At 51.7% G+C, this 20,940-nt stretch overlaps 2 protein-coding genes across 14 annotated transcripts in view; one reads left to right on the forward strand and one right to left on the reverse strand.

The window, feature by feature from the left end:
• Nucleotides 1-20,940, forward strand: part of Adcy3 (adenylate cyclase 3) — an 80,410-nt gene that overhangs the window by 54,385 nt on the left and 5,085 nt on the right. For all 7 annotated transcript variants that reach the window (XM_006514933.3, NM_001159537.1, NM_001159536.1 and 4 more), the window contains 12 exons: nucleotides 6,817-6,947; nucleotides 7,366-7,477; nucleotides 7,632-7,759; nucleotides 9,264-9,422; nucleotides 10,795-10,969; nucleotides 11,805-11,933; nucleotides 13,402-13,544; nucleotides 13,682-13,843; nucleotides 16,014-16,101; nucleotides 17,222-17,338; nucleotides 18,865-19,124; nucleotides 19,413-19,478. In XM_006514933.3, the coding sequence (XP_006514996.1) occupies nucleotides 6,817-6,947; nucleotides 7,366-7,477; nucleotides 7,632-7,759; nucleotides 9,264-9,422; nucleotides 10,795-10,969; nucleotides 11,805-11,933; nucleotides 13,402-13,544; nucleotides 13,682-13,843; nucleotides 16,014-16,101; nucleotides 17,222-17,338; nucleotides 18,865-19,124; nucleotides 19,413-19,478 (1,670 nt within the window). The remainder of the gene's footprint in view (nucleotides 1-6,816; nucleotides 6,948-7,365; nucleotides 7,478-7,631; nucleotides 7,760-9,263; nucleotides 9,423-10,794; nucleotides 10,970-11,804; nucleotides 11,934-13,401; nucleotides 13,545-13,681; nucleotides 13,844-16,013; nucleotides 16,102-17,221; nucleotides 17,339-18,864; nucleotides 19,125-19,412; nucleotides 19,479-20,940) is intronic.
• Nucleotides 7,898-20,940, reverse strand: part of Cenpo (centromere protein O) — a 38,858-nt gene continuing 25,815 nt past the window's right edge. The window contains exons 6-7 of one of the 7 annotated variants that reach the window (XM_030246807.1): nucleotides 10,910-10,988; nucleotides 8,504-8,960 (exon numbers count right to left, since the gene is read on the reverse strand). In XM_030246807.1, the coding sequence (XP_030102667.1) occupies nucleotides 10,959-10,988 (30 nt within the window). In that variant the 3' untranslated portion in view covers nucleotides 8,504-8,960; nucleotides 10,910-10,958. Of the gene's footprint in view, nucleotides 10,989-11,925; nucleotides 14,018-15,180; nucleotides 15,910-20,940 lie in introns of those variants that run through there. The other 6 variants (XM_011243884.3, XR_872422.3, XM_030246806.1 and 3 more) reach the window with 6 other exon arrangements.

A 20,940-nucleotide genomic window follows, 5' to 3' on the forward strand; every position in this document is an offset into this window, starting at 1 on the left:
CACACACACAGTTCCCCCCCACAGAGTCCTCCCCCCCTCACTCACACACAGAGTTCCCCCTCACACACACACAGAGTTCCCCCCACACACACAGTCCCCCCACACACAGAGTCCTCCCCCTCTCACACACACAGTCCCCCCTCACACACACACACATACACACACAGAGTCCCCCCCACAGTTCCCCCCTCACACACACAGAGTCTTACCCCCCCTCACACACACACACACACACACAGTCTCCCCTCACACACACACACACACACACACACACACACATACACAGAGTCCCCCCCTCACACACACACAGAGTCCTCCCCCTCTCTCACACACACACAGTCCCCCCTCACACACACACACACAGTCCCCCCCCCCACACACACATACACAGAGTCCCCCCTCACACACACACAGTTCTCCCCCCTCTCTCTCTCTCTCTCTCACACACACACACACACACACACACACACAGAGTTCCCCCCCACAGTCTCCCCCCCCACAGAGTCCCCCCCTCACACACACACAGTTCCCCCCCACAGAGTCCCCCCCACAGAGCCCCCTCCCCACAGAGCCCCCCCCCACAGTTCCCCCCCACACACACAGAGTCCCCCCACACACACAGAGCCCCCCCCCCACAGAGCCCCCCCCACACACACACAGTTCCCACACACACACACACAGAGTCCCCCCCACACACACACACACAGAGCCCCTCCCCCGCAGGGATTCCTTTGCTGCTCTCGTACTCTCTCCTCATTTGCAAGGCTGTTGCAGACACTTAGAGTCTCACCAGCAGAGTTCATTTATCCAAATCCCTCCTGGCTTCCTTGCTGTAATTAACTCCTGAACGCCTCATCAGAATGTCAACTCTAACACCCGAGGGCCCCTGGGACAATGCTGGCCTCCTTCCTCCATCTCAGTCCTGAGCCAGCACTCTGAGTCACTTCTGACAAGGGCCCGCCTGGTTCCTTGTGAGCCTGGTGGAGGCCATGCTGACAGACTTCACCTCTCCATAGCCAGTTTATACAAGTGACCCTGGCCCTTGTTAGGAGGCACAGACCCTGCCGAGGCTGCTGTAGCCTTTTCTCTGAGGTCCAGGCTTCACCACCTCCATGCCTGTCAGCCCTGTACTCTGAGGAGTGTTTGCACACTGCCTAAGGCATCTCTCCCAAATCTGAGGGCTTCTTGCTTTTCCCCTGAAGGCCTCCCAGAGTTCAAGTCTTTCTCTGCAAACTTTGGCCTTGTTTCCGGACGGGGTCAGGCCCCTGACTTGTTCGCACCTGTAACCATTAGGGCAAAGCTGAGGAAAAACTCCAAAGCAGGTGACCTGCTGTCTTTCCAGAGCTGAGCGCAGTCTCAGTGCCCCAGACCTCGCTGGCTGGGTTTCAGGCTTTAGTTAGTCCACCACCCTTGGGCCAGCCTCCCACCTCCAGCTTAACACCCACAATCCTTCTCACCGGGTTTCAGGGACCCCCCCCCCCCCCCGGCCAACACACTCTTTGTACTGTAATAAAAAAATGCCTCTCCCTCGCAGAAAACATCTGCTTCTTTATCAGCCTTCGTCTGAGGCCCCCAAAGTGAGTTTCATGTCTTCTCCACACAGCACCTTTGCTCAGACTTGAGGTGGGCTCTGGGGTCCTTGACGATCCCCCACCCAGCTTCCTGGCTGTGTCTCAGCCCCAGCAGGTGCCTGCTCACTTCCTGCTTGAGGGAAGCCCAAGTGTGCTTTGCTCCTGCAGTGTGCGGGAAGGACCAGCTGAGGGCGCTGGCCCATGCAAGGGTTGTGTTTTGGTGGTCACTGGGAAGCCATTCAGAATCCACCAGCATGGCAGATGTCACTGTCCCCTCCCCTATTACTGTGCCTCTTCTATTCTGTTCCTCCACAGTTGGTTTGGGGACTTAGATGGGTACTATAACATTCACGCTGTCTGAATGGCACCCTGTCTATTTCATCAGATCAGCCTGGAGTAAAATCTGTGTTAACCGCAGTCCTGGTGACATAACTAACTGTTATGTGGCTTTTGAAAAGTTTTCCCTCTGAAAGCTTTTATACTTTGAATGATGGAAAGAGCCTAAGAGGGTTCCCGTTGCATAGCAGAGAGCCTAAACCCAGAAGTGCTTGCTAAGGTGAGAAGCATCTTGATCCAGGATCAGGGAACCCTCACCCCTAGAAGCATGTCCCCCCCACTCCCATCCCTCTGCCTGTCTGTCTTCCTGAGATTATGTAGCCCAGCCTGACCCCAGACCTGCTGTGCAGCTAAGACTAGCCTTGTACTCCTGACCTTCCTGCTTCTCCCTTTCTGGTGCTGGCATTGCAGGCTTTTGTGAAGAGGGTGTGTGTGCGCATGCGTGTGTTCATGTACGTTCACATGCTCGTGCATCCTCTTGCACAGAGGCCAGAGGGCAGTCTTGGCTCTCATCCTTAGGAATGGAATGCTGGTCATCTCCTTTGATGCAGGGTCTTTCCTTAGCTGATGCTGTAATGGCCAGGAAGCTCCAGGATGCCCCTGTCTCTGGCTCTGCCGGCTGGGGTTACGCGTGCTGCCACATGTAACTTTCTTATGTAGCCACGGGGGTTGAACTCAGTACTTTATTGACTGAGCCAGATCCCTAGCCCCACCCAAAGATGATTTTGATTTTTAAAGTGCTTTATCTGTTCAGCAAAGATGCCCTAGTTGTTACTATCTCCACATCCTCCCCTTTACAGCAGACACATGTTACAGTGGTTCCCACTATCAGGTAAAAAGTAGCTTCAGGTTAAGGTCCCCTGCCCACTCATCTGGAAAGATTCTCTCCTATCCGAATGACGGTGACAGGCTAAGACAGAAAACGACACGTGGCACTTCAGACACTGAAGCGTGCGAAGGCCGTCCTGGGAAACGTGGCTGCTCAACACCCACAGGTGCTGCTAAAGAAGAGACAACAGAAGGGACCCAAAGTCTGACGTCTTCCCGAAAACTAATGCAATGCTGAGTGTCATTAGTCAGCTATATGTCCCGTTGTTCAACTGATCTGTACCCATTGCATATGTCCAATACATGAATCAGTGTCACGTATCTGTAAATAGTGATGTTCACTGGTCGTATCCACAGCATCAGACTTGGACTGCCAAGCTGAAAGCGCAGAGGCGACCGCTGTTTGTTGACCTAGTTTTGAAGGTCATATTAGAAAACTATGGGAAAATGGGAAGTTTCACAGGAAAGGAAAAACAACTAACAGTGAATTTCTGCAGAACTTCCCTCCCTCTTGGTGACTTCCTGACAAACATAGCAGTTACAGAGAGACTCCGCGTCACAGCTTTTTATCAGCTTGGTACAAACTCAGACATAACTGGGCAGAGGGAGTCTCAGTCACAGCCGAGGAACAACTCCCAGAATTGGCCATGGCAATGGGGCCTTTTCTTTTTCGTTTTTTGAATAGGATTTCTTTACATACTCTGTTTATCCTAGAACTAACTGTAGATTAGGCTGCTCTCAAACGTGAAGAGATCCGCCTGCCTCTGCTTCCCACTACTACCCTCAAATGCTAAGCTCAAAGGCATGCAGCACCTACCCAGATGTGGGGTGCTTTCTTGAATGCTGATTGATACGGGAGGTCCCAGCCCACTCTGGGTGGTGACATCCCTGGGCAGGTGGGCCCAGCTGAATAAGGAAGGTAGCTGGGCAAGCCTTTTGAGACTGAGATTTCCACACACCACACAAGTAAACTGGTGACCTTCATTTACAGCCACAGCCCCTATCTTCTTATCTGTAAGACTGGTATTTATTCATGGCCTTCTGCTTTCACACCTTGTTAAAGAAATACATAGTACAAAACCAAAAGCAAGGAAGGAAGGGAAGGAGGGAAGGAGGGAGGGAGGGAGGGAGGTAGAAAGGGAGGGGGGAGGGAGGCAGGAAGGAAGGAAGGAAGGAAGGAAGGAAGGAAGGAAGGAAGGAAGGAAGGAAGGAAGGAAGGAAGGACATCCCTGACTCTCCTATCCCAGAAGAAAGTGATGGCCTCCACAGATAGGTGATTCCTGAAGCTTTTGTGTTTTGGTCTCCAGAACCAACCCTATCTTATATTCCTGCTGACTTAGTCATGCCGACCCCTGAGGGTGCAGACCCAGCTAGGAGGAGGCAGTATTTAAAGGGGAGTCTGGATGTGATCAGGAACATATGACTCTTCCCAGGGCTGGCCTGGACTCTTGTTTTCTTTAGGTCCTAAGGGGACCCAAAAGGGTTTCGCTGTGTCTCCAGGGCTCTGAGGCAGTCGGAGAGGAGCAGAAGGATTGAGTGAGTGGAGTCAGGTGGCTGGGCTTGTAGCCCACAGGCTAGCAAGATTAACTTAGAGCCGTGACCTTCTTAAACCTGAGTCCTGTGCATGTTCTTACACACAGGACACTGTTCCCTCTCTGAGCCTCCATCACTTAGCACCTGTGTGTACATTGGTAGTGTGGGTCCATGTGCACATGTTTACGGTGGTAGAGTCGGGAGAGGCAGGGAGGCTGAGAATAGAAGGACCCTTATTTGTATGTTTTCATTACCCCACCTGCTTGAGAGACCCCACACTGCCTGGCTGAGGGACAGGAAGGTGCTCTGCTGACACTAGGCTAGCTAAGGGAACTCTGTGACCACCCTGAAAGCCTAGAGGAAGATGGGGCCACACTTTGTTGAGGTCCCAACTCCCTCAGCCATACTTGGCCGTGGCATAGGACAGCTAGGATCTACTGATCACTTCCTGGGAGCAGGGCATTGTTCTGAGTGCTTCAAGCTAATGAGCCACTTAGTCCCCATTCGCCACCTAGGAGACAAGGCTCCTGGGACTGTTGGTGACTTGTCTGATAGCACACTGGGAATATAGAGTTATGTTCTTCACCCTGCCCGCTCCTCCCCCTGTGAATTTTGGGTTACAAGGGCAATTACACATATCCCACTCCGGGTGCCCGGGGTCCTGAGATGCTCAGGCTCCAGCCCTACCCCCACCTGCCTCCTCTCCACCTCCTTCAGAATTCCCTGCTTCTGCTACTCTGAACTCCAGTGAGCTTTCTTTGGGCTGCCCTAGAGGCAAATAGGGCCCTGGCTCTGGCTATTTATTTACTATCAGACTTCTTCTGACTTCACCTCACCGGCAGGGGCTTGGGGATGCCAAGTGACAGGGTCACCCGAGTCTCTTGCTCTGCTAGGCTGCAGGCCCTGGGGGCCTCTGCTGTTTGCTGGGCTCCGGTGGAGCTGGGGCAGGGCGCACTGGGGTTATTTATGTAGCTCCTCATTCCTGCACTGTAATGATGCCATCTGGAGGTTCTTAGCATGGGCAGAGGACAAACAGTGAGATTGTTGCAAGCACTTCAGCTAGAGCCAGGTACCAGCCTTCTTGGAACTAGGTGACTTACGAGATTCGGGCTGGTGGCTGAGCTCAAGGTGTACCCCCATCTGGTCACGAGGATCTGCTCTGTGGCTGGGGTGCTCGGCCTGTAGTTTTATCACCTCTCCACCCCTTTCTTCAGCCTTCCCCCCACTTCTCTCAACCTGGCCCAGCCTGCTTTACAGCCTAGTGGCCTCCTTGCCCACTCTCTAAAGTTCTCTTGCCCTTTGACTTCACAGCTTCAGCAGCTACCACGTCCCTTTCTTCCCTTGGGGATGATGGAGACGGCATTTTGCATTCCTCTAATTCCTGCACTGCCCCCCCCCCCCCCCCAGCACTGTCTCTTTCCCTTCCACCCAGTCTGACCCCTGTGTTGCCATGATTTCCAGAGCTTCTGCTGTGGCCTCTAGGCCTCTCCTAAGTGCTGCCTGCAGGGTGCTCCCTTGTGAAGGCCTTGGCGCGTGCACGGCTACGCTCCTGACTTCCCTCACATCTGCTTTTCCTCTATGGCTCTGTGTTTTGAGCTCTGGTGCCATCCCCTCAGGTGTCCACGCCACTGAATTTTTTTTTATTTTTTTTTTTATTTTTCTGGAAAGAGAGTGCAAATATTTCTGGCTTTGCCAGCCATATGGTCTTTGTCATAACTGCTCAACTCTTGTTGGAGTGTGAAAACAGTCAGAAACAATGTGTAAACAAGCAAGCTTGGCTCGGTGCCAATAAAACTTTATGAAAGCAGACAGCAAACACATTTGGCCCACAGGCCAGGATGCCAGTTCTTGGTTGAGCCCTGGAGGATTTTTCTTGCGTGTCTGCTTGAATAGGTGGCTTGCTCACTCAGGAAGTCCTTCAAGACTTAGCTCTGTCTCACTTCTGGGAAGGCCCCTGGCTCGAGTGGTGGGTTTTGACCCCTTCCTCACGTGGTACTCGTACTCTCTTCCCTGCTTTGGTGGTCTCCACGGTCTCCATTCTCAGCAAGCTGCCTCCATTTTCTCAATGGTGGGCCACAGTGTGTCACACTGTGCTGTAATTCTGACCTGTGTCCTCAGGAGACCTTAGACTCAGGTAGAATTCTTGCTGGTTCCGGGGTTCCCTTATGTGTCCTAGGACTTCAGTCAGGTTGGTGATTGCGCTGTAAAGGTGCTGTGGCAGACATGAAGAGGACCTAGCAGTGAGGGACTGGTAGTGTGGAGGACACAGGGAAGGTCACACTTCTTATAGAAAGAGGAGCACGTTGTTCCTCGGTGACACTGCCTGTGCCTGTCAGTTGTTATGCAGGGCTGCCATGATGCTGAGCCTTGTCGGGGTGAGAAACCACCCAGGCTGGCCTTTGGCTGCTGCCATACGGGCGGGCCTTGGGGCCTCCATGCAAGGCTGAGTAGTTCCTGGATGACATCCGTCGCCTGGATCAGGATCAGAGTTGTCTGAACTTGGAGGAGTACAGGCCATCCCCCTCCAACCCCATGCTTCTCCTCGCAGGAAAACCTTATGCTTTCCATCCTGCCCAAGCACGTGGCTGACGAGATGCTGAAGGACATGAAGAAGGACGAGAGCCAGAAGGACCAGCAGCAGTTCAATACCATGTACATGTACCGGCACGAGAATGTCAGGTATGGTGGCGGGGAGACGAAGTGCGTCACGGGATCGACTGAGGATGAGAGGCAAGGCCACCCTACAGTGTGCACCTTGGGTCCCCTGAGCCAAGCGGGAGTAGCCATAGCAGTAGATGGCAGGGTGAGTCGTGCATCACCTGCCTGGCACCTCACCTGCAGGTGAATAAGTATCACCCAGAAAGAGGCTCCTGCTGGCCACCTAACCCTTTGAGGCCAGGGGCAAGAGAGAATCGGAAGGCTGTGGGGTAGTGGTCAGCAGACAGGACCTGGGGCCTTTGCAGAGGATAAGCTTGCGAGTCCAAGCTGTGCCAGGCTCTCACCGCAGTAGAATTGAGAAAGACCTTTCCCTGCTGGCGGGAGTGGGTGGTGAGCCGCTGTCTGGCGTCTCACTGCCTGTGGCCCTCTCCATTTGCAGCATCCTGTTTGCAGATATTGTGGGCTTTACCCAGCTGTCCTCTGCTTGCAGTGCCCAGGAGCTCGTGAAGTTACTCAACGAGCTCTTCGCCCGCTTTGACAAGCTGGCAGCCGTAAGTCCCAAATGCGCCCACCCCTGCTACTGGGCTCCTCGACCTCCGCCCTGTCTCTGGCCCCCAGGCTTCCCCTGCCTGGCCTTCCTCCACCTCCTGTGCCTTTTCTCTGTGGCCAGGGGCCAGGAGCACAGAGCATACTCTGCCCTTTCAGAAATACCACCAGCTGAGGATCAAGATCCTAGGCGACTGTTACTACTGCATCTGCGGCTTGCCTGACTACCGGGAGGACCATGCCGTGTGCTCCATCCTTATGGGGCTTGCCATGGTAGAGGCCATCTCGTAAGTGGGTCCCTCTGGGAGGGCGGGGTGGCCATGGAGTAAGGCTCGGTCCTGGTCCTGATATCCAGATGTGGCAAGACTCCTCGGTTGCTAGGACATGTGTCTCAGTTCTGGCTTGTTTTTGTTTGTTTGTTCGGGTTTTTTTTTTTTTTTTTTTTTTTTGACTGGAAACCGGAGTTTGGGATGGCCACTGTCACTGGTGGACATCTCCCCCCACTTTTTTTTTTTTTCTCTTTCTGCTTTGTCATTACAATTTCCTTCCCTAAACAGATCAGGTCAGAGCGTGTCCTCCATGTTACAGTTAAGGGACTTTGAAGGCACATGCTGTGGGGGAGGGGGTGGCACAGGTGCCATGGGATACCAACCTCTGTTCTGGCCCGGGCTGTGCTTTCACCTGTGGGTGAACTCCCTTCCCTCACTCACGCACCACATCACTGCTCCACATGGGCCTGGAAGGCTCTAGAAAGGCAGTCCTCAGTTAGACTCCACGTGTGGTAACTTGGGGGACCATGGAGCCTGAGGTAGGAGAGAAAGCTTCCAGGAGGCTACTCCCCTCAGGGTCAGAGCCTGGGATACCCATGCAGTCCATCTCTGGGCAGCCGTGAATTCTTACGTCTTCCTGCTTGAAGCCCCTCTCATGTCCCCTGCCTTTTTCCTCCATAGCCATTAGATTAGGATTGAAAGGTTCAGCCTCCCTCCCAACCCAGCAGGCAGATACAAACTGAGAACACGACTGCTCCGAGGTGTGTTTGAGGGCAAGGTTTTTACTATAGGTGTGAGGGACAGAACAGCCAGAGGCACCGAAGCGTCTGGGGCAGGGAGGGAAAGCAGTGGACAGTACATGGCCATCAGACTGCAGTTAGCCATGGGGGTGGGGGAGCAAGAAACGAAGAGAGGGAGATGGGGGCAGAGGAGGAGACAAGACAGTGCATGGCCAAAAGTCAGTGTCATAGGAAGCCAGGGGAAGGGACGCCCATGAGCTGGAGGTTTGGGATGGGGTGGGGTGAGAGCCAGGATGCCGGCATGGACTCTGGAACAGATACTCACAATGCTGAAAGAACATGGAAGCCAGCATGCCCTTTGGTATGCTAATAGGAACCACAGTTAGCCATTTGTCCTGAGTTTCTTTTGGACCTGACAGCAAATCTCTGAATTTCGTGTTTGTCACTCCTGGAGTTCTCAGGCAAGGATCTAGCTGTGTCTGCCACATGTAGAACACACCAGACACACACTCAGTGAGGCATTACTTTTATGAATGAATGAGGAACAGAAGAGAGAAATAGGAGGTCCTCTGGTGTGTTACCTGTCCCCCATGCCTGTCATCACTGAATCTGGACCCTAGCCTCCATTAACCCTAGTGCAAGCCACTTAGCTCAGGCAGAAAGCCAGAGAGGACATTCTAGGCCCTCTCAGTCTGGGGGAGGAATCCACCTGTGAGGGCAAAGGCTGCTGGGCACCGCACGATGGCATGCCTCACCCAGCACCGCTTCTCTGTGACTGGCAGGTACGTGCGGGAGAAGACCAAGACTGGAGTGGACATGCGTGTGGGAGTGCACACAGGCACTGTCCTAGGCGGTGTCCTGGGCCAGAAGCGCTGGCAGTATGATGTATGGTCTACTGATGTCACCGTGGCAAACAAGATGGAGGCTGGTGGCATCCCAGGGTGAGTACTCCTTCCAATGGGGTTGGTATAAGGACCAAGGGAGGGGAACCGTCCCATCCACTCTCGGGGCTGTGGCCAAGGGGTCCAAAACTCCCATTCCCCCCAGGAGCAGTATTCCTACTTTCTGTTCCTGTGTTGCAGCTTTATTCTTCGTCCTATATTCAAAACTCTGCCCAAAAACAACCTGGAGAAGAAAGTATTTATTTGGCTTATACTTCCAGTTTATCATTAAGGGAAGTCAGAGAAGGAAGTGAGGCAGAAGCCATGGAAGTTTACTAGCTCAATCTCTTCCTCCTGTCAGCTAGTTTTCTTGTACAGTTCAGAGCCACCTGCCTAGGTCAGAGGAATGGTGCCACCCACACCATTCACTAGTCAGGATAATTTTTTTTCAGACATGGCCACAGGTTAATAGGATCTGGGCAGTTCCTCAACTGAAATTCCTTATCCTTGGGTGACTCTAGGTTGTGTGGAGTTGACCAAACAAACAAACAAACAAACAAAAATTAAGCAGCACACCTGCACACCCAGCTGTGACTGGGAGACAGGTACCTGCCTGTCTGGGCAGGATGCAGGAGGCCTGGCCCATCTTTCCTGCCTTTGGGGCCTCATTAGAGGCAGTTCCTTAGTGACTGTTTGGCTTTTAGTCCCCTTGGCAGCAGGGCAGGCAAGGTAGAGAGAATCTAATTCTCTCTTTTGTTTGTTTGTTTGTTTGTTTTTGTTTCTCGAGACAGGGTTTCTCTGTGTAGCCTTGGCTGTCCTGGAACTCACTCTGTAGACCAGGCTGGCCTCGAACTCAGAAATCTGCCTGCCTCTGCCTCCCAAGTGCTGGGATTAAAGGGGTGCGCCACCACCTCCCGGTGAGAATCTAATTCTTGAAGTTAGCATTCAGAGCTGGTATTGAAATTTAGTATCTCATTTGATACTTAAATGATTTATTTTTATTATTTTCACATATATATGTATCTGTATGTGGGTGTGCATACATGTTGTGCAGATACCTACAGAGACCAGAGGCATTGGGTCCTCTGGAGTTGGAGTTATAGGTGGCTGTGAACTGCCGGAAACAAACTCTGGTCCTCTGGAAGAACTGAGCCATTTCTTTAGCCCCTCATCTCATACTCTTAACAACCAGGAAGGAAAATTACATTCCTGTTCTAAGAATTCACCAGCCTCTGGGACCAAAGCTCAGAGCACTGGGCTCTGTGCTGCCCATACAGTTAGCCAACAGCAGGTCTGCTCCCTTGATCCCTACCAAATATACCCTGGAGTCACTCGCCCCAGTACCAGTCAGTGCTATGTGGTCTGCTGTCTGTCTCTGGGGCAGGCAAGGCCTATCTCTGGAGCATGCTCAGGGTTTCTCATTGCGCCGCAGGCGCGTGCACATTTCCCAGAGCACCATGGACTGCCTGAAGGGGGAGTTTGATGTGGAGCCTGGTGATGGGGGCAGTCGCTGCGACTACCTAGATGAGAAGGGCATCGAAACCTACCTCATCATTGCCTCCAAGCCAGAGGTGAAGAAAACAGCCCAAAATGGCCTCAACGGCTCGGTGAGTCCGCTGTCCAATTCTAAGTGCAGAGAGGAGGAAAGAAAGGGATTTAGAGAAGAGCAGTTAGGTGTGGCATGGTGGTATGCACCTGAAATTCTAGTACATAGGAGGCTGAGGCAGGACTTCAAAGCCAGCTTAGGCTATATAGGAAGTTCAGGATCTGCTTAGGCTATATAAGCAAGTTCAAGGCCAGCCTGGGCTGTATAGCAAAATCCTCTGTCAAAAATTAAACCACATTAATAGAGATCCTAGGAAGGCTTGCTGGTGGCTGACCATGACAAGTGATCCTAGGAAGGCTGGCTGGTGGCTGACCATGACAAGAGCAGAGCGGTGTGAAAAGTGCCTGTGTCACCCAGTCCAGCTGTAGCTTCTGTTTTGCTATTGTCTGTCCACCCTTCCTCCTGAGAATGTGGGTTAGAAGTCAGGGCTCAACAGACACTTATTAATCGGGTGAACAAACTGTTTCCCCTTACAGTGTCTGACTCACTCTGTCAAGGACAAACACTAACCTGCGGTTTGTGGAGGTTACTCACTTGACAAGGCCCTCACTCAAATGAGACCTCAGGGCACTGTCATAGAGTTGGTGTCTTAGAAAGGAGTTGGAGCAATTGGGTCCTCCCTCTGTTTCGAAAACTATTCTTAGTAGCAATGGATACCAGGAAATGACAGGATTTAAAACATGAATGTTGTAGAGGACAAACTGATGAAATTTCTATGTCAGCAAGACACCAGAAATGTAGGAGGAACCTCCTGGAACAATAATAGAACGGTCCCAGACTGGGGTAAGTAGCAGGTTATGGTTCGTGGTCCCGAGGAATACTCTTGTCTGTGACAGGCCGTGCCAAACGGAGCGCCGGCATCCTCCAAACCCAGCTCCCCTGCCCTCATCGAGACCAAGGAGCCCAATGGAAGTGCCCATGCCAGCGGCTCCACATCAGAGGAGGCTGAAGAACAGGAGGCCCAGGTGGGTGTGGTGTCTGGCAGGGATGGGGGCGATTGGCTGCTGTAGCTGGAGCCTATCCTGGGAGGAGGGTATTGGCCACCAGCGTAGGTTCTGTTCCTTTTCAGGAGGGTAAACTCAGTTACATGGGAGAAGGGAGAATAAGGTCCCAAAAGGCACTACCCCAAAACATCTTCTAGCTGGAGTGGCCCAGGCTTGTAGGTTCATGGTCTGTGAGGAATCTGCGGGATGGGAGCTAATTTGGGGGTGAGAGTTTGTATCTAGACTCGCCTTTCTCATACCCCATGAGTTCTATGCATCAAAGACCTGGAAGTAGGGTCTGCCATGTTGCCAAAGGATGAGGAGACAACCTATAGTCACCCTTCACTAAGAAACCTGTCAAACACGCCCACTGATAAAGCTGATATCTGCCGGAAAGCTCTGGTAGCTGGAAGCTGGTGCGGACTCAGGAGCTGGTCCCCGAGGTTTTAGATGCTGTAGAAGATAGACAGAGATTCATGGAAGCTGGTTTTTCTTTGCATATCTACCCACTGCTTCTCTCTAGGATAATTTGGGGGGGGCTGAAGAGATGGCTCAGTGGTTTAGAGCACTGACTCCTCTTCCAGAGGACATGGGTTCAAGTCCCAGAACCCACACAGCAGCTCATACCTGTCTGTAACTTCAGTTCTGAGGTTTCTGACTCCCTCACACAGACATACAAGCAGACAAAACACCAATGCACATAAAAGAAAAGCAAAGATTTTTTTTTCTTGATAGGAAGTGGACTCATAAACTACGTAGCTTGACTCAGACATGGCTTTAGAAGCCCGTGACTCTTCAGGCCCTAACCATTAGTAGTGTCATTCATATCTAGCTTATGCTCCAGGGAAAGAGACTCTTGGTGCCAGAGCAGGCCACCTCCACATTTTATAGGAGGGAAACATGGTCTGGAATCAAGCAGCCAGCAGGACTGCTGAGCCTCCAACCAGGAATCTCGGCTCTGCCTTCAAATGCCTTTCAGACTCACACAGCCTTGATGGGTCTGGGCAGCCACCCCTGAGGCTGATGGCTGTGTGATACAATCCTGCCTTCCATTTTGGACTTGCTGCTTCTCTTTCTGATGGGGCATAAAGTGGTGGTGGATGCCCCATCTGCAGCCCTTTCTCATTAGACCACTCGAGACTGATAATCTTGAGTCCTGGGGCTGGGATTATATGATCCCAAGGTTGTCCATAGGTAAGGCTTCGTGTGAGAAGAGGGACAACAGGGCCATCCGAGACCTGGACTACTGTTCCCCAAGGCCCCTGCGTCAGTGGGCAGCTGCCGCAGAGCTTCTGTTAGGGGACCAAGCAGACAGTGGCAGGGTGGAACTGGGGAGAAAGGGTTTGGTCCTCAGGAGTGTGACCTCTCTCCCCTCCTCTTCACTAGTCTTTGCCATACCCTCCCCAACCTGTCCCATCTGCCCCACTGACTCTGCCTCCCTGGCTTACAGGCTGACAACCCCTCGTTCCCCAACCCCCGCCGCAGGCTGCGCCTCCAGGACCTGGCGGACCGTGTGGTGGACGCCTCTGAGGATGAGCACGAACTGAACCAGCTGCTTAATGAGGCCCTGCTGGAGCGGGAGTCCGCCCAGGTGTAAGTGGCTGCTGCTGGGCCCCAGCTGCCACCCCTCCCTGGCCCTTAGTGCAGGGAACAGTCATCTGAAGCAGGGTCCCATCCCAGCCATCATGGTAGGCGTGACATGTGGGTCACAGGGCTTGTTTCCCTGGCAGGGTAAAGAAGAGAAACACATTCCTCCTGACCATGAGGTTCATGGACCCAGAGATGGAAACACGCTACTCGGTGGAGAAGGAGAAGCAGAGCGGGGCTGCCTTCAGCTGCTCCTGTGTGGTCCTCTTCTGCACGGCCATGGTGGAGATACTCATTGACCCCTGGTGAGGAGGCCCAGGGTGGGGCTGACAGGCCGGAGAAGGACCAGGGAATGGGTGACAGCAGGGTAAGGGGCAGGGGGCTCTGGCCTTGCTGGATTCCACAGCAGAATCAACCCTCAGGGAATGGCATCTCAGCAGGGGTGGGAAGGCTGCTGACAGGTCCATTCAAGAGGATGGCTGCAAAAAAAAAAAAAAAAAAAAAAAAAAAAAAAAAAAGAGGATAGCTGCTAGAGAGGTTCTAGGGAGAAGAGTGGGGATATCGCCAAGTCTTTAGTCACAGCGTCACGCCTACTCTTGGCTCATCTTCGGAAAACTAGATTCTAGGCTCTGGACACAAACTGACGTCAGCGGCAGGTCCTCTGGGATGAGGCAGGGTATTTCAGTATTGGCTCAGCTGTGGAGGCCCTACCTGAAGGTTAATTATCACCTGCCCAGCCTCAGGGGACAAGCGGGCATCTCCCCTCTGCAGTCTTCCATGAGCGGATCATGGAGCCCTGCTTGGCTTAGTTGGAGGGGCTTCTGAACCCTCGGGACGTGGCTGCCGCCATCTGAGGTTCTGTAGGCAGGACAGTGGCAGGTCCCAGAAGGCACCCTGAGTGCTAGTTTGTCTATCTGCCAAGTGAGGATACCTACCCTGCATGACTCAAAACTGCTGTGAAGTTAGAGCCATTCGGTCTATAAATGCTGTCTGGGGATGTAGCAGAGAACAAGCTCTTGTGAGGCTTACATCATCTCATGGGGGCAGAAGTGGTGATGGGAGAAGGCACGAACATTTAAACAGGAAAGTGTGTGTGCAGTAGTGATAAGTGTGTAAGGCAAAGAAGGGTGAAAGGGGGGTCCTGCAGGGTTCACAGGCTTCTGTAGACTGGCCAGAGCAGACCTCACTGGTATTTTACAGTCCTGAAGGGCTGGGGACTGCATCTGGGGATGCTTGTCTCAGGCAGGCATAGAGGCAGCCCTGGGCCAAGCCTGTCTAGGCATAGTGAGGGGACAGTGCTGGGAGCTGGGGTGGAATGGGAAATGACAGGAGTTAGGGTAGAGAGCCGAGCCGGGCACAGTTCCTACTCTTGGATGCAGAAGCTGGCAGAAAGATATAAGTTGGGCACAGATTTGAGAAGGGGACCCTCTGGGTGTGTCAGAACAGGTTAGTGTGCAAGAGTGGAAGCCGAGGCCAGGCTAAGAGATGACAGTGACTGAAATAAGCCAATGGCGACTTGGACCAGGCAGAGTTAGAGAAGGTGAGGATGGACTCTTGAGTTTTATTGGCTGGATTCTGAAGACCAAGATGGCAAGAGTCACTGGCAGGTTTGTTTTGGGCTATGAAAGGGCAGAGCCAAGGACATCTCCAGAGCCTTTTTATTTGAGCAAAGCACATCAGCCAAGGTAGAGAATATAGGAAGAGCTTTAGAGCAGGAGAGGTCTAGAGTGAGCTGCCTGTGACCATTGCCCAGGAGGTAGCTGAGTTACAGTCTGGGGCTCAGGGAGAGGCTGGCTGGAGGAACAGATCTGAGTGCCACCCACACAGAGCACACTTGGGAACATGAGACTCACTGAGGTCATGAAGGTGAGTGAGTGAGTGAGTGGGAAGAGAAGCCCTTTAAGGCCTGGGTGTGTGTCTTAAAACCAGAGACCGGAAGGTCCCCTAAGTGAGAAGGTATAAGAGGTGACCCTGAGTTGGATACTGGATTGGCAACCTAAGTTTCTGGGGGCTCTTGGCAAGAGTGTTCTTTCTCTGTGGAGGAGTGAGAAGGTCCTAGAACAGACGGATTTATTTCTCAGAGCGGAGGGGAAGAAATGGATGTGGAAAAACCTCAGTCATGTCCGTGTGCTCTGTGCGGTCAGAGGTCACTTCACGCCCTCGGCACGTCTGTGCTCTGCACTGTTCTCACCCTAGCTAGAGGGCTGATGCTCATTCCTAAGGACCCGTTCCCAGGCTATTTCTGGACTATTTTCAGGGCCTCTATGACCCTCCTCACCTCCACAAAAGTCCCAGTGGGCAGTTAGCAGCTCGAGGGTGGCATTCCCAGGCCCTTTGTTGGCATTCCTCTGTCAGGGCCTGTCATCTTGTTCTAAGACAAAAACAGCAGTTTCTTGGTGTCAAAGAGAAGCTGCCAGTCATAAGGTTGTGCTCAGCTGACCCCTGTACCACCCAGTCACCTTCTCTCTACCACAGGCTGATGACAAACTATGTGACCTTTGTGGTTGGGGAGGTTCTGCTCCTGATCCTGACCATCTGCTCGATGGCTGCCATCTTTCCCAGGGTAAGAGACATTGTTCAGTTGTGCCTGGAACCTTCTAGTCTCTAGAGTGTTTCTCTGTATAAATGATAGGAGTTGGGCTTCTGGTCAAGTCCTGATAGGCTTGTCTGTGGGGGTCATTTAGGTATCCATCCATCCATCCATCCATCCATCCATCCATCCATTCATCCATCCATCCATCCCTCTTCCCCATTTATCCCTTCTGTGACATGGGGTCTTGTGGAACATGACTACACACATATAAGGCAGTGAAGGGCAAAGCCAACTGGAGGATGGGGTGGCTTCAACTGTGTGAAAGACCTTAAAAGCCAGATTAAGAGTTCTGTAGGCACTCGTGTGCCAGGAAGTTTTTGATCAGAATAACAAGGGAAAAGCAGTCTTAGGAAAATCAGTCTAACAGGCCACATGCCAGGTGACCTGGAAATTAGGTCACTGATCCAGAAAAGGAAGAGGGAGGCAGCGAGGCAGGTGGCTAGCCCTGAATGCTGCTCCCTGCCCTGGCCTCACTTCTGGGGCTGCCCACACATTCTGGAAGTGTCTGCCCAGCCAGGAGCTACGACCTGAAGGCCTTGGGCTGTATACCACCTCAAGGGCTTGCACACTTATACACTTTCTCCCTGTCAATTTGGTTTCTGGAACCAGAGCATAGGAACAATCAGTCATGAGCAATCATATCCTTAGGACATACAGCCATGAGTAGTCCTATCTTCAGGACATACAGCCATGAGTAGTCCTATCTTCAGGACATACAGCCATGAGTAGTCCTATCTTCAGGACATACAGCCATGAGTAGTCCTGTCTTCAGGACATACAGCCATGAGTAGTCCTATCTTCAGGACATACAGATGGACATACAGCCATGAGTAGTCCTATCTTCAGGACATACAGCCATGAGTAGTCCTATCTTCAGGACATACAGCCATGAGTAGTCCTGTCTTCAGGACATACAGCCATGAGTAGTCCTATCTTCAGGACATACAGATGGACATACAGCCATGAGTAGTCCTATCTTCAGGACATACAGATGGACATACAGCCATGGCCAGTAATATCTTCAGGACATACAGTTGGAGGCTCAATCCCTTGAAATCACGTTTGTTTGTTTGTTTTGTTTTTCCCCTAGTCATTTCCCAAGAAGCTTGTGGCCTTCTCATCTTGGATTGACCGGACCCGCTGGGCAAGGAACACCTGGGCCATGTTAGCCATCTTCATTCTGGTTATGGCCAATGTTGTGGACATGGTGAGCTTTTGCTTCCTGGTTGAAGGGGGCATAAAGCCAGGGGAGAGGGGCTGAATGCTGTCAGTTTGCCAGTGCGTTCCTGTCAGCATATATTTCAGGTAGATAAATCTGAGACTGAACATCCCAGTTAGGTGGAGAGGGTCTTCCTGTGGGAATTCAGGAAACTTCCAAGGTTGACTTAGGTCTTCGTAGCCCCTTCCTTCCCACGGTCCAGTATGCCGAGTCCACAGCTAGGTGGACCAACATCATCTGTGGCTCCACACATAGGGATTAAAGTTCAGAAAGGTTTGTTTGCTTGTTTTAGGTCACATAGTAATAGTCAAAAATTGAAGCAGTTTCAGTGTCCGGGAGATAGCTCAGTTAGTAAACAGCTTGGGACCTGAGTTCCTTCCTCAGAATGCGTGAAAAAAGCCAGGCATGGTGGTCTAATGCTCATAGTCTCAGTGATGGGAAGCAGAGACACTAGGATCTCTGGGATTCACTGGCTGGCAAACTTATTTACTGACTTGTTCTGGGCCAAGGGAGACCTAGTCTCAAAAACAAAATCAATCAATCAATCAAACAAGCAGATATCACTGATGGAATGACACAGGAGATTGTTCTAGCTCCCAAAAGTACATACATCTTGTGTATATGCATGCACACATGTGAGATGTCTCTGTGATCTAAGGATGCATGAGCTGTGTTCCCTGAAGCATAGCCTGTGTGGGGATCCACTGGGCTGAGAGGGTGGGCCCATTTCATCAGGTAGCCCTCCTACATTCCTAGGTGGCTGGGCAGGGACACAGCCTCACAGGGCCTAGGAGATCTCTGGGGAGGCCATCTTCTGTTCTGCTGGGTTCGTGGAGAGCTAGGGTTCTGTGAGAGGGCAGCTAGATGCTCTGTGAGGGAAAGAGGACAGGGAAGGTCACTTTTCCCTTCAGTCAATATGGACTAATTTGGACATACCGAATGCACTCTCCTAAGTCCTCTTAGGAATGTTGTATAGTACTTGCTGTAATTTAGCAACCTATGCACGGGAGTAAAATGAGCCTAGATACTTACTCTGGAAGTACTAGAAGTGGAAAGCTGTAGGGCTGTAACTGGACACCTACCTGGTCAAGGACAGCTCAGAGCACAGGAAGTCTGTGGGTCACATAGTGTCTACCATGCAGAATGACGCCCCTGATCCCATGGTCCAAGGACCTGGGACAAGTGCACAGGGATCCACCTGCACCCCCTGGCATTACATGCCAAGCCGTTACCCAAAGCTAGGTGAGATGCAGGTTATCTAGAAAGGCTTAGTTAGCTCACGGACACATTTTCTGTTAACTGTGGTGAACAGTAGTGCAACCAATGAACAGACTCAGAAGGTAGGGGTGCCCTGGTAGCAGAATAGCTGTCACCCCAGAGATTCCAAACGGCCACACAGCCTCTCTTGCAGCAAGTGTGATGGGGAAAGCGGAGGGAGCCATCGCTGAGAGAGCCCTCTGACCTGCCGCTGATGGTCCCTTTCACCCGTCCCCTCCCCTTGTCCTGGCCTCCAGCTCAGCTGTCTCCAGTACTACATGGGACCTTACAACATGACAGCTGGGATGGAGCTGGACGGCGGCTGCATGGAGAACCCCAAGTACTACAACTACGTAGCTGTGCTGTCGCTCATCGCCACCATCATGCTGGTGCAGGTCAGCCACATGGTGAAGCTGACGCTCATGCTGCTCGTCACAGGCGCCGTGACTGCCCTCAACCTGTACGCCTGGTGTCCTGTCTTTGATGAATACGACCACAAGCGCTTTCAGGAAAAGGAGTAAGATGAAGCCTGATTGAGCGTGTTCGTGGTTTCTTTCCTCTCACATGCCCTACCCTGTCCCTGTTTCGAGGCCACCTGCCTGAGCTGAGCTGGCTTTCTACCTCACTTTCCTCAGAGAAATAATGATGAGTCATGGAAATCCAGGGCTTTCTCACAGACGCGCACAGCCTGTTGGGAATGGCCCTTTCCATCTCACCGAGTAATTTGGGACACCTCAGTGTTTGGCTGGGGTATCAGCCTCTTACACCCAGATGTGGCCTGAATGTACTATTATCTGCTCAACAGCTCTCCTATGGTGGCCTTAGAGAAGATGCAGGTACTTGCCACCCCTGGGCTCAATGGCACTGACAGGTAAGAGTCACTGCGTTTCCTCCTTGTCTGCTTCCTAGCCCGTCCCATAGGCAGCAACTATAACATGCTTGCAGGTACATCAGTTAAAGGAGTTGAGTATGTCCATGGATTAGCTGGGTAGAGGCTGTGTCCAGTGTGGACCTGGCCATCTGGGCTCCTCTTACATCAGAGACGGAAGAGTTGAGAGCAGAGCTGTGTGTGTGGAAGGTAGGGTACAGAGGCTAGAGCGGAAAAGACTCGAGTGGATGGCAGCTGCAGTTAACAGGCTGGCAGGATACACACAGGCAGGGAAGCGAAGAAAGAGGGCTAAGTTGGAATTAAGGCGGTCAGCCCTCCCCTCTGGAGTCCATCATAGATCAGCTCTCCTAGGCTCGTTTCCCCGAGAACACTGAAGTTCTCTAAGATGTACCCTAAAGGTTTAGAGCAGACCCTGAGGTGAAGTTTTTAAATTTAATTTAATTTTATTTAATTATTTTATTTTATTTAAGATGTGCTAATGGAGGAAAAGCAGGAGACTTGAATGTGTCCTTCATAAAATAAGTCTAAATGGCTAGGCAGTGGTGGCACACACCTTTAATCCCAGCACTTGAGAAGCAAAGGCAGGCAGATCTTTGTGAGTTCGATGCTAACCTGGTCTACAGAGTGAGTTTCAGGGGAAAAAAAAAGAGTCTTAAATGGACACCAGTGAAGGGCATTTAGGCAAGCAAAACAAAACAAAACAAAACAAAACACAAACACAAATTAAAGCCATAACAAACTGTCACTATACCCCACCAATGTGGCAAAAATTTCAAGCTGTTATTAAGGTCAGTGTTAACTCATACACTCTTGGTGGTGGTATAGTTTTAGCCATTTGGATTTGGTTAGGAATAGACCTATGGGGTTGGAGATACAGCTCATTTGGTAGAATGCTTGCCTTAGCATGGAAAAAGCCTGGGGCTCCCCAAACGGCATAAACTGGAAATGGAGGCAGGAGGGCAACCGTTCAAGGCCAGCCTGGGACACATGAGATCCTATCGCAAACAAAACTCTAAAACCCATAATAGCCCTGAAACTCCACTTCTATATACGTCTTAGAGAAGTTCATACATACATATATACCCCACGGTAGACATGCGAGAAGATCTCTAGTAGCCTCGTCATCCATATTACAAAGGACATCAGTGGTAACAGATAAAATGGCCTCTTCATGTAGCAGAGTTGTATACAGTGATGGAAGTTAACTCTAAGTCCACATAAAACTATGGTTAAAGTTAGAAAGGCACCACAGCAAGATTGTAGCCTGGTCCCATTGCTAGGGAGTCTCTTCTTCAAAATCCTACAGTGTATATCTTAGATCCTATATCTTGGATGTGTCAGATGCTAAGCATCTGAGGAACAGGTTAGTGTGAATGGCCTGTAGCCAGGGGAGCTAGGGCTGCTGTTGATTCCAAGTCCAAGCCTAGTCACATGCTGCGGAGGG

This window comes from Mus musculus, chromosome 12, assembly GCF_000001635.26.
Source record: "Mus musculus strain C57BL/6J chromosome 12, GRCm38.p6 C57BL/6J".
Taxonomy (NCBI): domain Eukaryota; kingdom Metazoa; phylum Chordata; class Mammalia; order Rodentia; family Muridae; genus Mus; species Mus musculus.